The sequence below is a fragment of the Lonchura striata genome, chromosome 6 (assembly GCF_050655825.1).
Source record: "Lonchura striata isolate lonStrDom1 chromosome 6, ASM5065582v1, whole genome shotgun sequence".
Lineage (NCBI taxonomy): Eukaryota > Metazoa > Chordata > Aves > Passeriformes > Estrildidae > Lonchura > Lonchura striata.
In genome coordinates this window covers 36,832,581-36,848,606 of record NC_140708.1, presented here as the reverse complement: position 1 = coordinate 36,848,606, position 16,026 = coordinate 36,832,581, and the positions used below count along the sequence as shown (strand labels likewise).

The 16,026-nt window shown below is 45.7% G+C and overlaps 1 protein-coding gene across 1 annotated transcript; it reads right to left on the bottom strand.

The window, feature by feature from the left end:
* Positions 1-1,165: 1,165 nt before the first annotated feature.
* Positions 1,166-12,205, bottom strand: LOC146767090 (scavenger receptor cysteine-rich domain-containing protein DMBT1-like). Its single transcript, XM_085582913.1, has 14 exons — positions 12,046-12,205; positions 8,386-8,424; positions 8,005-8,022; positions 7,476-7,778; positions 7,102-7,131; positions 6,683-6,730; positions 5,818-5,971; positions 5,493-5,707; positions 4,692-4,724; positions 4,128-4,278; positions 3,583-3,794; positions 3,145-3,317; positions 2,092-2,480; positions 1,166-1,555 (listed from the first exon to the last, which is right to left on the bottom strand). Exons 1-14 carry the CDS (start codon positions 12,107-12,109, stop codon positions 1,270-1,272), a joined length of 2,115 nt encoding a protein of 704 aa, XP_085439039.1. The 5' UTR covers positions 12,110-12,205; the 3' UTR covers positions 1,166-1,269.
* Between the last annotated feature and the right edge of the window lie 3,821 nt (positions 12,206-16,026).

Below are 16,026 nucleotides of genomic sequence, written 5' to 3'. Positions count from 1 at the left end.
GATATAAGGTGTTATGCTGTGCTGGTCTCACAGCAAATCTGGCTGTATTTTTCACTGGCAGAACCAAGATATCCATCTTGAGGAGAGGGATTTTATGGTTCATGTGCTGTGATTAAATAAGAGAGCCCAATATTACAGGGTGGCTGTTGTGTTGCACCAAAACCAATCTGAGGCTTGTTAAACTTTTCTTGGTCTTTTGGCTTCCTTCAATTTTGAGTTGTTATGTCAAGCCCACCTCTTTTCCACCAAGGAAGGCCAGTCAGGCTTGGATTTTAATCTTGAATCATCAATGAAATTACTCAGTGCAAGGAAATTGCTCAATCCACCAAACTACTCAGACAATGTGACCAGGTGTTTGGCAAGGTTTACCTAATCTGGTATGGAATTGCTTTCTTCATTTTCTGCCTCAAGAGAAGCTCATCCAGAGTGAGAACAGTGACTGAGGGGAGCCCTCATTATGGACTGCAGCTTTCTCTTGAGGGGAAGGGACAGCACCAATATCTGGTGGCCAGTGGCAGGACTCAAGGGCATAGTTGTGTCAGAGAGGTTTAGGTTGGATTTAGGGAAAGGTTCTTCCCCAGAAGGTGCTGGCACTGCCCAGGCTCCCCAGGGAATGGCATAGCCCCAAGGCTGCCAGAGCCCCAGGAGTTTGGACAGCAGTGCCAGGGTGGGATTGTTGGGGTGTCTGTGTAGGAACAGGAGCTGGGCTCAATGATCCCCGTGGATCCCTTCCATATTCTGTGATTCCATGAACTGCCAGGGGCTGAAAGCAAAAATTAAACTATGAAACATCAGATGAAACAGCAGCTGAATTCAGGTTTTCCTGGATGACAAAAAAGAATTCAGCTCTGGGAGAAGCTAAAAGACCTGATCATGCTTTATCCCTCATTGTGTTATGTCCAAAATGTAAAAAATGTTGGAAAACATTATACTAGATTAACAGATTTCTTGCACTCTATACATTCAGACTCAGATGTGTATTAATAGAACTTGTTTATAGAACCTAACTGCAATTTCCACATTTCAGTGTTACCATTAAGGAAGCAAACAACGAACAAAAAGCTTGAAGATCACAAATTTCACTCCCCATAGAACTGCTGAGGTAGCATTTTTGTTATATGGGGAAGAATGATGTGACGTGGGATTAACAGGCATGAGTCAGTAAGCATATTCCTAATATTTATTCTAGAGCTTCTGGCAATCGAGCAGCATAGTTTCTTCCAGAATTCAATTGAAATTTAAAGATGCTGTCTGTCAAAGGAGACAGTTTTAGGCAGATCCAAGTTCATTCATAACCTCAGAACCAGGTTCCCAAAGCTGTATTGGACCAGCAACAACAATCACACTTTCTTGGTCAGAGCTTGCCTCTCTCTTGGACCTTTGAAGACAGCCTTGGTGGCACCTGGAAGAATAATCATAGGCCCTGCACACCACCAGCTCACACTGCAGGTAAACCTCAGGATTGCTCCGAATGAACTGGAAGGCACTGAATTTAAACCGGAGGATGTTCCTCTGAGGAGAGTAATAAGTAGCATAGGTGGGATCTTTGACACACCTAAAAAGGAACAAAAAACCCCTCTCATGAATACACACGGCAGTCAGTCATTTACATGCAATAAAACACACAGCATGAGAAGTCATTTTTAAACACAACGAAAACGGTTCAGAAAGCTACAAGCGGGAAAACCAAAATGCCTTTCTTTGGCAGAATTGAACCACATTGCCTTTCCTCAGCCTGTCATATGTCTGATATGTGGTGCTTGTATGATTCTGTGAAGGTAAATTAACCTTACCTGAGGTATTTCACTATTACCTTAATAATAATAACAACAATAACAATAATCCATCGTGAACTGGCCATAGCCATTTAGTCTACTTGTTATTTTAAGCTGTGGTCTGTGTATGTTATATTTTGGGTCAATCCATCTCCCTTTTCCCAGTGAACCCTGAATGCTATTGTCCATTAATTGACTAGAAACCATCATTATTATGTGCTATATTCACATTATTCTATTAAATTTAAAAAAATTAATAAGAGAGACAGGAGTTTGAAGGCAGTTGTATCTGTAATTGTAATTCATAGGAACTCACCCATTCTTGATGATAGGATAGGTTCTGGTTGTAAAATTGTGGCGAGTGGGAGATGCCACACAAGTGTCCAGAAATAACTCCAGCATTGGGTCAGAGCTATGCAGGGAAGCTTCCAGGAACAAATTCTGGTTGATGCCAACATGGTAGGGTGAGTCATACACTGGTCGTGAGAAGCTTGAAGAGTCATAAAATGTGAGGTTTACATCATATCTTTCATACTGAGTTTCGTTGACTTCAAAGTTGCCGTCCGCGACGTACATCGTTTTTGCCCAAGTGTTCTGGAGCATCTTGCAGTTGACATGCAAGAGAAGATTTCTATTTCTTGTGATTAATGTACCAGAAGAGGACCCTCTAATAATGTTGGAATAGCTGATTGTGTTGTTGTTTCCCTGTTTGGCACATAAAATAAAATGCAAAATTAATTCATAGAGCCAGGTACCCTCTTGTGCATTCTGAACTTTGCTGTACCCTTACAGCAATGTGCACTGTAAAAACATTATTTCCCAGAAAGTCTGATGTGGAAAAATCTGAGTCTAGTAATTTCTGTTCTCAAGATAAAACTGTGTAATATTCATGTGACATTCAGTGCCCAAATTTTGGTCTAGAAAACTACTCACAATAAATGCAGATGTAACAGAATTAAATACAACCTGTACAACATTAAGTACATTAACTAATGTGCTGTACCTGAATGTTCAACTGAAATCTGGCCACAATATTATTAGTCATGTTTAGTGAAAGCTTTGAAACTTTTGTAACTATCACACTCAGCCTAGGACCTTGAAAATGCCAAGTATTTGTATCCTTCCACAGCTTATTCCTTTGGAGATGAATAATGGGTTGTAAGGGAATGTCCTGTTTGCAGAGGAAGAAAATGCAAGTGCAAATAAACCTCATCCTTTACTAGAGAGGGAGACAACCCATAATCACCAGGACACTTCCAGTCCCTGCAGGGAAGCTTTCAATTTGTGCTGGTTTTCAAAGCAAAATATTCTGTTTGAATTTTTATATCCTCCCGTTATTTGCCCACTTTGTTGAAATGTTCAGTCCTACCTCTCTGACAGTGCCACAGCGAGTGTATGGAATGTCAAATGACACAGAATTTGATGTGATGTTGGGTGTGCAAAAGGGGTCGTTCAGGGTGAGGTTCCAAGCAGAGTAGCCATGGGTCTGAAGGAAGTATCTGCTCACAACCACATGCATGTAGTCTGGCAAACACAGCAGTGCTAGTGGGTGGCAGAGAAAATATGTTACAAGCTCAGTCAAGTGACCAAAAAAGGTTGCAAGAAGCGGATTAAATAAACATTATCTTTTGCAGAGGCAGTTGATATAGAAGGAGTTCAGAATCCAAACCACGGACTTGAATCTCCACGAAAACGCTACAGATCTAATTTAAATTTTGCAGATCTAATTTAAAACACTAACAAGATTAACAATCAGTGAACTAGAAAATAATTGAAAAGCATGTTTCTGCTTTAAAGATGAACTTACTGGTGCTGTCATCAGCTGGAGTGGAATAATAGTTGGCCTGAAACCCTCTGTATGTGTATCGGGAGTCGCTGTGAAAGCGGACGCTCAGCAGGTTTGAGGACGATGTGTACCTGGGGTGATAACCAGAACAAATCTTCCCAAGGAGAGGAGAGGTTTGCAGGGGCCCATCATAGATTTCCACGTAGTCAGAGAGGCATCTGCCACCTTCCATCCTGGGAAGCAACATAACTATTTGGTTTAATGCTTCATTTTTATGTTCTTGGTTTTTTGTTTGCTTGTTGGTTTGGTTTTTTGATTATCTCTTTATCTTCGGCAGAAGAAGACATTTGATTGATATGACTGTCAAATCTTTGGAACAGAATCTACAGCCACCAATTTCTGTATCATTAGATGTCAGCCACGTTTTTTTCAAAAATGAACACATCTTCCCTAGATGTACTAAAAGCTTTGATAAAGATCCTTAAAATCAAGTAGGCATTTGCTTGGTAAGTCCAAGTTTTCAGTCCCATATGTTCATCTTTCCCCAGTAATAAATTCTTACTTACTGAATATCTGTAAATTCAAGCATGACACGGAAGTTGCTTTTTACTTGTATTTCCCACACGCAGTTGGCATTGTTTGGATAATTTCTGGGGTAAAATGGGCTCTGTAAGGTACCAGATGAAGAGGAGAGCAAACCACCACAAGAATAATCTTCTGCAGAGAAAAATACAAGAAGAAAAAGATATGTATGCACCTTTAGGGTTGTGTTTGGAGTATGTCTGTGTGAAGTTTATGTCTAAATAAAGAGATAGTGACTTCTATCAGCTTCAGTAGCCTCTCCATCAGGTTCATATACACCTGAATGCAGGTTAGGAGATGCTAACCACACTGAATAGATTTTATAATGCTGATCTGCAGTGCCTGCACTAGCAGGACACAAATAATTTCCACAGAACTGGGCAGTTTTGAGGCTGGAATTATGAAGGTCAGCTGTTCCTTGAAATAGGAACCCCCTATTACAATTGCTAATGACCACAGAGGAAAAAACTAATCAAATAATTTTGTTTCAAAAAAAGAATGCTGATAAATATCTCGTTCACAAACTTACCCAAGTCCTCCAAACCTACCTGAGGTTGGTGACGGAGTGGAAGTATCGGGAGCTGTAGGGAGAGAGCAGCAGGTGAACACTCAGCATTTTGCCTAAGAGAAACAGCCCTCTGGGGGTCACCCCTCCCCAGAAGGGCTCCTGAAGGGACACAGACACCAGACCCACAGTCACAACCTGGACACATGGCAGGTCCCCATCCACCCACCAGCCCAGGGTGCAGCTGGTGTTCTGCACATGGAAGAGCTCCCATTAGCAGGGCCTTGGCCTCTTTTGTTAATGGTCAGCAGGGTGGGACAGAGTGGACCCTCAGCATGTTTGCTGGGGACCCCAAACTGGAGAGAGGTCAGGCAGATGGTGCTGCTGCCATTCCGAGGGAGCCTGGCACTGCAGACAGAGCAGCAGCCAGCCTTGCTGCTCCACAGCTCCTCAGCTGCCAAAAGGAATTCTCTGCACTGTGGCTGAGCACATCACCACCCTTTATTTTGGAAAAACAAAAAGTAGCCTTTGGCCTCTGCGGCAATGAGTGTGCCAGGGCTGAGCAAATCCTCTGCCTACAGCACACTCAGGAAAACTGATGATAGCTCAGTTGCAGCACTGGGGGAGGTGGAGAGAGTCCCATTCCTGCCCACCAGGCAAAGAAACAGTGTCTGGCAGCAGCTTCATGGCCATCCTCTCCTGAAGAATGCCCTTGAGCCAGGCTGCCTCTAAGTGGGGCCAGAGGATCTGGATGCCCACAAGGTGCTGAGAGCCACCAGAAGATCTTTGTGACCGAGTTTGAGCTCCTGCCCTGGCGAGGAGAAAAGGCCAGCTCTAGCCTTACCCACGGTGGCATTGAAGGCAAGAAATGATGAGTAGTAGGCGTGGAAGCCCCTCCGGGTGACGCTGCCATCGCTGCGGAACAGGACGGTGAGCTGGTTCCCGGAGGAGTTGAAGACGCGATCGTCGTTCCGGCAAACGAGGCCGAGGCGCCCGCTCTGGGGGGACCCTCCGTCGAACACCTCGATGGCGTCGTAGGGGCAGCTGCTGCCTTCCAGCCTGCGGGGACAGCAGGATCTGCTGAGCACAGCTGCCGGGCCCAGCACCCCGGCTCCATGCCCGCCCGGAGCTCGGGCAGCGGTGGGGACGAGGCCGCCCCGTGGACTCACTCCACGTCCGTGAACTGCAGCTGGATCCTGCGGGCCGGGTCCCGCAGCTGGATGCGCCACACGCAGTAGGCGTTGTTGGGGTAGGAGTTGGGGTATCCCGGGCTCTGGATGGTGCCAGACAATGCCTGAAGTAAGCCACCACAGGAGATGTTCCCTGAGGGAAAGAGCAGAGCCATGGCAGAGAGATCTTATCCCATTGCCAGAATCCATCAGATTCTTGATGAGCATGGCCCTGCCAAGGAGGCTCTGCCACAGCCCCACAGGGACCCTCCCTGCCAGGCACCCCAAAACATCATCCCTGCTCCCCCCAGCCCAAGGCACGGGTTGTGCTCAGCTCATACAATAACCCAGATCCATGGGGATGGCTGTCCACCTGGGGAAGGAAATAATCAGACCCCCTAACTCCTGTGGACCTAAATGTGGTCTGTGACAGAGGGGAAGTTGAGCTGGAGGCACCTGGTGCTGCAGGGAGAAATCAGCAGGATTCACTGCCTGCATTTTTCCTAAGAGATACAACCTGCCTGGAGTCAGCCCTCTCCAGAAGCCAGGCTCTTTCCAGTGGTGCACAGTGAGGGGACAAGAGACCATGGGCACAAACTGAAACACAGAAGATTTCCTCTGAACATCAGGAGAATTTCTCTGCAAGGGTGACTAAGCACAGACACAGGTTGCCCACAGAGGTGGCAAATAGCCAAAAACCCTTTGGATATGGCTTTGGGTAGCCAGCTCTGGCTGATCCTGCTTTTAGCCAGGGGGTAGGACCAGATGTACTCCAGAGATCCCTTCCAACTTCATCATCCTGTGATTCTGTGATGCATAACTGAGGGCAGAAGCTAGTCCAGCCCCATAGCTCCTCTGGACATACCTGTTGTAGTCCACATCCTGGTGCGCATCAATCTGGAGACAGCAGGTGCTGCAGGGAGAGAGCAGCAGAGGAACAAGCAGAGTTTTACCTAAGAGGATCATCCTGCTGGGAGTCCCCCCTCTCCAAGCCCACATGAAACCCCAGTGAAAGCCAAAGCCCACAGGCAGCACTGCAGTGTGGTAGGACTGAGGTGGCTGCAGTGCCAGCACTTGCTCAAGGGCATCCCCACTGCAGCACCATGAAGACCAGTGCCAAACCTCTCCCACAGAAGTGGCTGCTCAATCCCAAATGATCCCAAGCAATCCCACATCTCCCTGAATGTTAGGGACATTAGCCAGGGTCTGTACAGCATACACAGAGTATCCCAGAGAAAGAAAACCCAATGGAAAACCCATATATAAAAAGAAATCTCTTGTTACCTGGTGTTGGAGTCACTGCTATTCCCGAGTCTGGAAGGAGAAAATCAGAGGATGTGAGGCACCAGGACTGCTTGGCTCCCCTTGGACCACGTATTTAATTTCATGGAAAGTTATGGAGGAACCCATGGGGAGGATGGCCTGACTAAAAACCATCCCTCTCCTCACACCCTGCTCCGTGCAGGAGTGATGCCCAAACCCCAGATTTCCCAGGTACAGTCTGCAAACATGAGATTGATGAAACACCCCACTCTGCATCAGGCACGTGGACCTGCTGCTGCCCTGCTGAACGTGGAGCAAGGGCTGGGCAGCCTTCATCCCACCTCAATCCAGATGGATTTTCTTGAGGAAAATGCCACCAAAGCACAGACACCCACCTGAGCACACGACAGAAGCGGCTCCATGGTAACAGGCACTGTACTTGTATTGGTAGGGGCACTGCCACACGTAGTTCTCACTGCCCGTACAGTTCACCTCAGAAATCATGTACGGGTACGAGCTGCTCGGAGGGAAGGAGTACATGGCTGCCAGAGGGAAGCCACAGCCCAGCTGCCTGCACACCACCGTGGCGTCCTGCATGTCCCACAGGGAGCCACACACCTTCTCCCAGGCTCCGAAGTAGTAGATCTCCACATTCCCTGCACACCGGTTGGGCCCGTTGTTCAGCCTCAGCTGCAGCTCTTCGAGAGACACAAAGCCCTTGGTCAAGCCAGTGGTGCTCTGGGTCCAGGGAATGACATCCCACACCCTTCTCTGGGTGTGGTTGCATCCACCTGCAGCACAGCCCAGGGCTGGAAGCCCCTTCTCAGCTCCCACACTGTAGGATGGAGAGGTTGGGGCAGCCTGGGCAGGCACTCACATCCCTGTGCCCAGGGCCATGACGAGAACCCTGGCAAACAGACTCACCATCAAATATGATTGGAGCTGTGGAGGAGAACAAGCAGAGAGAAAAAAAAACAAAAACCAAAAAACATAAACAAAAAACACAGAGAGCAAAAGAATTAGGACAAATACTTTGGGAGCTGTCACTTCCTCCAGTGAGTCAAGATCCCACTGAAGTTCACAAGTTAAAGATTTTATTCATTCTAGCAAGGAGGCTGGTTGCTGGAGGGCAAAGCTATCCCCACATTCCTCCATCCCAGATAATTCTCATGTACATCCCCATCCCCACCCTAAAGAAAATGTGAGCTTGTAATCATACTCATTTCTTCCCAACAATAAATACTATCTCAAAACCATAAATCTATCACTACTATAGGAAATAACAATCAGATGAATTCTACTTACTTGTTGTGGAGCCAGTAGTTGTTGGGGGTCTTGTTGTTGCTAAAGAAGAAAAAAATAAGACAGCATATGTGAAGGTCAACAAGGCAAATTTAACATGCAACTTCCTCAAACCCTGTTCCAGTCTCTAGCAATTTGCAGCCAATGAACTTTAGATCCAGGAGATTTCTGTCTGCTTTAGTCAATCTCAGCAGTATTTTCTCCCCGTAACCACCTCTTTGTGAGCCCACCAAAACCTGCAAGTGGCCCAGGGAGTGCCTTGAAATGGGACCAGATTTCTCAGGTCACCCAGCCCCCTGAGCTGGGAAAAGGGACAGGGAGCAGGATAAATCTCCATAATCCAAGGGGAATCCTTGGATAATCACAACTCTGTGGGGCTGGATGGGATCCACTCAAGGGAGCTGTGGGGACTCAGCCTGGAGGAAAGAAGGCTCAGGAGGAACCTTATTGCTCCCTACACTGAAAGGAGGCTGTAGCCAGGTGGGGGTCAGTTCCTTCTCCCCCATAACAAGGACACAGCTTCAAGTCAGACTGGAGATAAGGGGAAATCTCTCCTTGGAAGGAACAGGCTGCCCAGGACACTGGTGGAATCACCATCCCTTGAAGGGATTTAAAAGCCATGTAAATGTGCACATGTAGACACGTAAATGTATGGAGCTGCTGGGTTAATGGCTGAACTGATGATCTTAATGGTCTTTTTCAGCTGGAACAATACTTTGATTCTATCTGCTGGTTTCAGCTGAGCTGATCAGGAGCTGGTAGCTCTGCTACTGATATGAGAATAGGCTGTGAAAAACGGCCTCTTTCTCCAAATCAAGCAAGGAAAACCTCAACAGAAATGACAATGACATAAAATATCTGGGGAGGTGCTCAGAACAAGACCAGTGACAAGGGAGGCTGCATTATTTTCATCGGGCACAGCTGCAGGTAAAAAAGGAGTCTCCAAAAGCCCCCTGTCCCAGGTTCTGCTGACATTCCCACCACATCTAAGCTGCCTCTCATTCCCTTCCCCCTCCAACACTGATTCCCATCAATACCGCTGGAGCTGGTTTCACTAACATGGTCAAAAAAGGTTTTCCCTGCTAGGGCTGATGGAGAGCCTCCAGGTGGCACTAAGAGATCAGAGGTGTCCCTCAGGACAGGGCTCTGGCAGGCAGAGAAAGGCGATCCCTTTCCTGGTGTTTTTGGATAGGGTGACAGCACCAAACCTATATTCAGAATTAATAACGGCATTTCATGTGAGTCCTGCTCTGTCCCTACACAGGTGACTGAAAAGCAGACTACAAACCTGTATTTAGCCAAAATTTGTCCAACAAACCTGTAGTCAGCCAAAATTTGTCTGTTTAAACCGTGGATGATTTTGCTCTGAGATTTCAGAGATACTCAGAATCCGCTGCATTTATATAACCTCCACTTTTAACCTGGCTTTATTACCCTAAGCTTTTAACCCAAGCAGTGATTTAACTAAGCTGTTCATTGCAGTGATGACTCTCATTCTTTCTGTGAGAGGAGCAACAAATATTCAATTACATGCTGTGTTTTAAGTGCACATATGTGCTGCCATGTGGATTCTACATGGGTGCATTCAGCATCTGGGACTCCAGTCTGAAGGACACTGACTACCCTGGTATGTTGGCTGCTGCTGGAGTAGGAGAGTTTTCATCAGCCTGGAGAGAGAATATTTAGCAAGGCCAACTCTATAGGCAATGTACATTTTTATGTAACTTTAAAGTTATCTGTTAGAGGCATTTTTGTTGGAGAATATGCTAGTGTTAACACAAGAAACAAAAACAAGGAAAAAACATGTTGAAGGAATATTACATGAATTAAGCAATGAGGACAAGAAGTTTGCATGCACAGGATCCCCTGGTGGCACTGGCAAAGGGGTGCCAGTGGATTTGCAAGGGAGTGGATTAGCTCCAGCTAAAACTGGGGATAAAAATCCTACTTTGTGGACAGCCTGAGAGGTGGGAATATGCCCTCACCAATATCATGTTTGATAAGACCTGTGGCATTGGCTCTCAAACTCACAGTCTATGTGTTCAAAGTGATTCTGGATGCAAAAGATCCTGACAGGCACAAATGTCATTTATTCAGATATTAGGAAACTTTCCAACACATCCCACCACGCTACTCCTCATACATGCAAGGCTTTAAATCTAAATTAGCTGGGTGGCAATGTAAAGGGTTAAACAGCAACTCAGTATTTTCCAGCTGAACATCAACATCCCAGCTTAGTTTTCAGTATCACTAATTGCACCCCAAATATTTATGGAGAGAGCAAATAATGGGGGCAGTAAAAACCTGAGTCTGGCAGCAGCCCTGAATGCTATTTCTTTCTGCTCTGTGTGAGGGGGTGTGTGTGTGTGAGCATGGAAAGGAAAAGCAGGTTTTGGCTTTTAGTTCATTAGTTCAAGTCAAGTTCATTCCAGAACTGTACACCTGAAAGAGGAAGTGAGTCAAGATCCCACTGGAGAGCACAGGTGACAGAAGATCTTTTTCATTCTAGCAAGGAGGCTGGTTGCTGGAGGGCAAAGCCATCCCCAAATTCCTCCATCCCAGATAATTTAGTTCTCATGTACATCCTATCCCCACCCTAAAGAAAATGTGAGCTTGTAATCATACTAATTTCTTCCCAACAATAAATGCTATTGCAAAAACATAAATCTATCACAGTTATAGAAAGTAACAGTCCGATAAATTCTACTTAGTAGTCGTGAAGTCAGTAGTTATTGAGGAACTTGTGGCTAGAGAAGGAAAAAGTAAGATATCATATGTGAAGGTCAACGAGGCAAATTTAACATGCAACTTCCTCAAACCCTGTTCCAGTCTCTAGCAATTTGCAGCCAATGAACTTGAGATCCAGGAGATTTCTGTCTGCTTTAGTCAATCTCAGCAGTATTTTCTCCCAGTAACCATCTCTTTGTGAGCCCACCAAAACCTGCAAGTGGCCCAGGGAGTGCCTTGAAGTGGGACCAGATTTCTCAGGTCACCCAGCCCCCTGAGCTGGGAAAAGGGACAGGGAGCAGGATAAATCTCCATAATCCAAAGGGAATCCTGTACATCACTTGGATATTCACAACTCTGTGGGGCTGGATGGCTTTTTACACCTGAAAGAGGAAGGGGTGGAGAGACAGCAGCTCTGGCAACACTTTAGATGTTTTTCCATCAGACTCACTGTTATTTGTATTGGTCCACAAAGTGATGGAGTGGCTTGGTAGACCATTGACTCTGTAGCCAAATTAAATTAGGAATTAGCCTATGGGAAATTAAACTAATAAAAAGTTACAGTAATTTCCATTATAATCTGATCAAATACAAACCCCACAGTTCCTACACCTCACCCACTTTAAAATAAATATGTATTTAGTCCAGAAAATACTTATTAGTCTTTACATCCGTTATCCCAATATAAAGGATTGGAAAATGTTATAATTGGCTTTGCAGTACATTCATTTTAATTTCCTTTACTAGGCTCTTTACAAAAAATTATGGGAAAAAAATTAAATTCATTAAGAAGTTTTGATAACATTGATTTGTTCAGCTCATGGGTTTGACCTGCTCATGGTTTTCAAAAGAGCTGAGCCATGCTGATAAATCTTTAACCATTAAATCCCAACGTGAAATAAAGCTACAAAGGTGACCAGAAGTGAGGCTCTTTACCTGCATCCAGATGAATGTGAAGGATTACCACCACCATCCAAAACAAGATCCTGGTGGCAGCCATCTCCTTGGAGCTCCTGATGCAGGAGGACACCAGAATTTATAGGCAGAGTCACCCAAGGGTGCAGCTCAGCAGCCCAATCTCTTGTTTCTGTACCTCAACACCACATTCCCTGCTGCTCCCACTTCCCTGACTTCCAAGGCCACATGTTTGATTTGTAAACCAATATTTACAGCTTCCTGGTTCTGCAGGAGGACAATACCTGGCATCTGATCCAGGGAAAGCAGGGATCAGAAGTGGTTGCAGGAGCTGCTGGTTTTCCACCCCATCCCTCTTTGGCTGTGGAATTCTCATGCTGTCACTTATATAACTTGTCCCTTTCTTGGATTTGAGCTGTATCTGACACAAAACTGCTTTTTAGGCTGGTGTAAAATGTGCTTTTCTTTTTGTGACTGAACATGTGGCAGGGTGGGATTACAGTGGGAAACAACCCAAGGGCTCGTGGAAACCCTTTGTGCTCTATCCTAAGAGATGTCACAAAAACATGCAGTAAAAGTGAGTACATTCTTCTTTTTCTGTTCTCCCCCTGTTCATCCCTCAGTGAGCTCTATCCTCACCACGGCAGCAAGAGTCAGGGTGTTTAAGCTCTGCAAGTTCATCAAAAATATTCTTTTGACTTTTGACACAAACTCAAGCCAAGTGGTCATACACTGATCATTGTTAAACTGAACAAAACCTTTCTGTAGAACAAGAGCTCTAAGTCTGGGAATAGGGGCAAATATAGAAAAGAAGTGAAAATTCATCCCAAATTCTCTATTTCTGAAGCTCTTAAGAACTTGGCAGAACTCTTGACACAGTTGTCCCCCAAGATTTGCAACAAATTTAAGTGAATAGAAAAGTAAGGGCATCCAATGGAATTTACAATGGATTTTTACAAAGAGAAAGTATCTCAGGTCATGATGAAGTTTCAGTGGATCCAAGTGCTCATCAAAGAACACACATTTGCACAGCAAAATTGGCAATGTTTGAACACTATTAAAACCTCAGAATCAGAGAACTACTTAGCCTGGAAGAGCCCCTGATCCAAGCCTCAATTCAAAGTAGGGTTATATTCAAAGTTCAATCAATCTTTAAAAATCTCAGGGTGTTAGTAAGTTGTGTAACTCAGAATTTTGCATTCTCTTTTCTAGAGAGAACATGCAAAAACTTCTAGTAGATAAAAATTTGACATCCTGGTTGTTCCTGCTGTTAGTTTAGGATTTATTACTGATTGGCAAACAAATTGCTTCTTAAAAACTCAGGAACAGGTTTCTTGTGCCTCCTGAACCATGCAATGCAACAGTCCTGGACAGCCAATGACCAAACTCAACTTCACACAGCACAGGAGAGCCAAAGGAAGATCAAAAGGAGAAAGGAGGCACGAACTCCATTGTGAGAAAGGGGGACAAATGAAAGGATTAGTTTGTTAGACATGCAAACAGTTTGTTGACTCTGTAAACATGGGGAGACTTTTATTCTCATGGCTTTGCAGGGCAGGTGGAGGAAGTGGTCCCTTGGAGGGACTGGAGGAAGTAAGGGTTGTGGCTTGGCAAACACATTGGGGCAGCTGTTGCAGATCTGGAGAGATGAAAGAAAAATAAAACCAGACTAAAACAATTCAAAAGTCAGTGAAAGTTGGTACTATTTGAACACAAAAAGAGAACGTGTGAGACAACCCCGTGCTCAGGGTGACTGGTGCACAGAGATGCCAGTGGCAATCAGCACTGCATGGCCATCCCACTCCAGCACTGGCATTCTCTGTGTGGAGCCCAGCATCTCAGTCCCTTAGATAAAAAAGAAGAGTGGTGGATTGCCTTTGGCTGGCTGCAAGACATGCACCCAGTCCCTCTCTCATTCCTCATACTCAAGAGTGCAGGAGAAGAAAAAAAGGTGAAGAAGTTCATGGGTTGAGATAAGGATGGGAAAATTACTTACTGTCACATGGAAAACAAATTCAGCTTCTAGGAAAACAACTTGATTGCCAATTAAAATAGACTTGTATAGTGAGAAAGACATAAAACTGAAGCAACACCTTCCCTACTCCCTCTTCTGCCAGGCTCAAGGTCACCTCTTCACTCCACTGCTGTCCTTTCCCCCCCTCTGAGTGGCACAGGGAGCCGTGGTGAGTCCATGGCAGTTTGTCACTGCTGCTCTGTCCTCCTCACCCTTTTTTAATGCTCCATTGCTGGTCCTACCCCTGGGCTGCATAAACCAACAGGATAATCCAGCATCAGCTCTCCATCAGCTCCTTCTTGCTCCAGCACAGAGGCCTCTGTGGATTGTGGGGACATCTCAGGTCTGGCACAAAGAGAATCCCCTCCTCCTCCATCTCCTCTATTTTTAGTGTTCAAAGGGCTGTTCCTTGTGCTTTCTGTCCCAAATCCTCGTTTCCTGCATGGCATTTTGCACTTTCTTAAATACAATTTAAGAACTAAATAAAACTCAGCCAAGCCCTGAGGTGGGACTGTTGCAGAGCTGGCTGGAACACACCAAAGCACCAGAGTTGCTGGGTCAGTAGTCAAGACACCAGTTGGCACCTGTTGAACCATTCCCTTTATTTAATTTCATTTGCAGTGGTCACTACCCTGACATTGCAGAAAAAAATTCACAGAATTCACAGGATGACCAGGTTGGAAGAAGCCTTAAATTTAGATCATTGAGTCCAACCCAGCCCCAACACCTCAACTCAACCCTGGCACCCAGTGCCACATCCAGGCTTTGTTAAACACACCCAGGGATGGTGACTCCACCACCTCCCTGGGCAGCCATTCCAGAACTTTATCACTCTTTCTGTGATAAAAGAGCCAGCAGCAAAATGGTGCCCTAGTACTGACCTGGTTTTTTGGATGTTTCTTCCCACCAGGTGGGATGCCTGATGGAGTGGGGGATTTTCTTGACTCTTGGCTCATTTAACCAGAGCTGGAACTTGATGGAATGTGTGGAAACATTCGTTTCAGTTTGGATTCATGCTTCCTTTAAAAGTCAAATATGTAATGAAATGCTTGTCCATTGGAGAGGAGAAAGGATGCAAAATGTTCACACTATTTAATTAATTCTTATAAGCAGTCAGCTCCCACTAACTCCTTCAAATTCAATTGAAACCATTACTTCTATTCCAGCATCAGTGATGCTTCTCCCCTACAACAGGGCATGGCAAGGGCCAGAAAGCAGGTACCAATCACTCATCCCACGCTGAAATAGCCTCCATGGCACACAGATCCCTGCTCCCTGTCCACTCTCCCCACCTGTTCCCTTTCCTTGCACCTCTGTGCAAAGCTTTGTTTGCACAAGTGACACCAAAGCAAATTGTAAGGCAGGAATGGTTTCATTGCATCAGGAAATCAAGATTTATGATTGAGTTATGTTTGCTTGGGATGGGGAAGATTAAATTATTTAATCTGGCACTGGACACAGCCTTGGTCCCTGGTCGTGGGAACACCAGTTCCCTCCTGCCATCCCTCTGCTGCACTTGGTTCCATTTCTCACTGGCCACTAAGTTACAAAATTGTTCCTGAAGTACAGTGGTGCATCTGGCAAGGAGAGAAACCAGGCTGAAATGGACTTTTCCTGTAGAAGGCTTGCTGGCACTGCTCTGTCCCTGTTATCTGCAGCTGCTTGGCTCAGCCCTACAACCCTCCCACTGACCCTCTAGAGATTCCTTCAGTTCTCCTGCTGTTCTCCTTCTTATCCAGCTGTGCCTGTGTTCACCATGGACGTCTGAGAGCCCGTGCACAGCTGGAACAGAACCAATTAAAGATCTTGCTGGCAAGGTACCTGCAGAGAAGCCACCACTGCAAACAAACACAGACCCTGAGTTCCCCCCACATGGCTGTGGGGTCTCCTCTCTTCATTCCTCTTGTTCCCTCTCTCTCCTGGCTTGCTGCTCCTTTCCCAGCCCACTCCTCTCTGCTCCCCTCCTGTCTCCCTCACCCCCAGGAGGA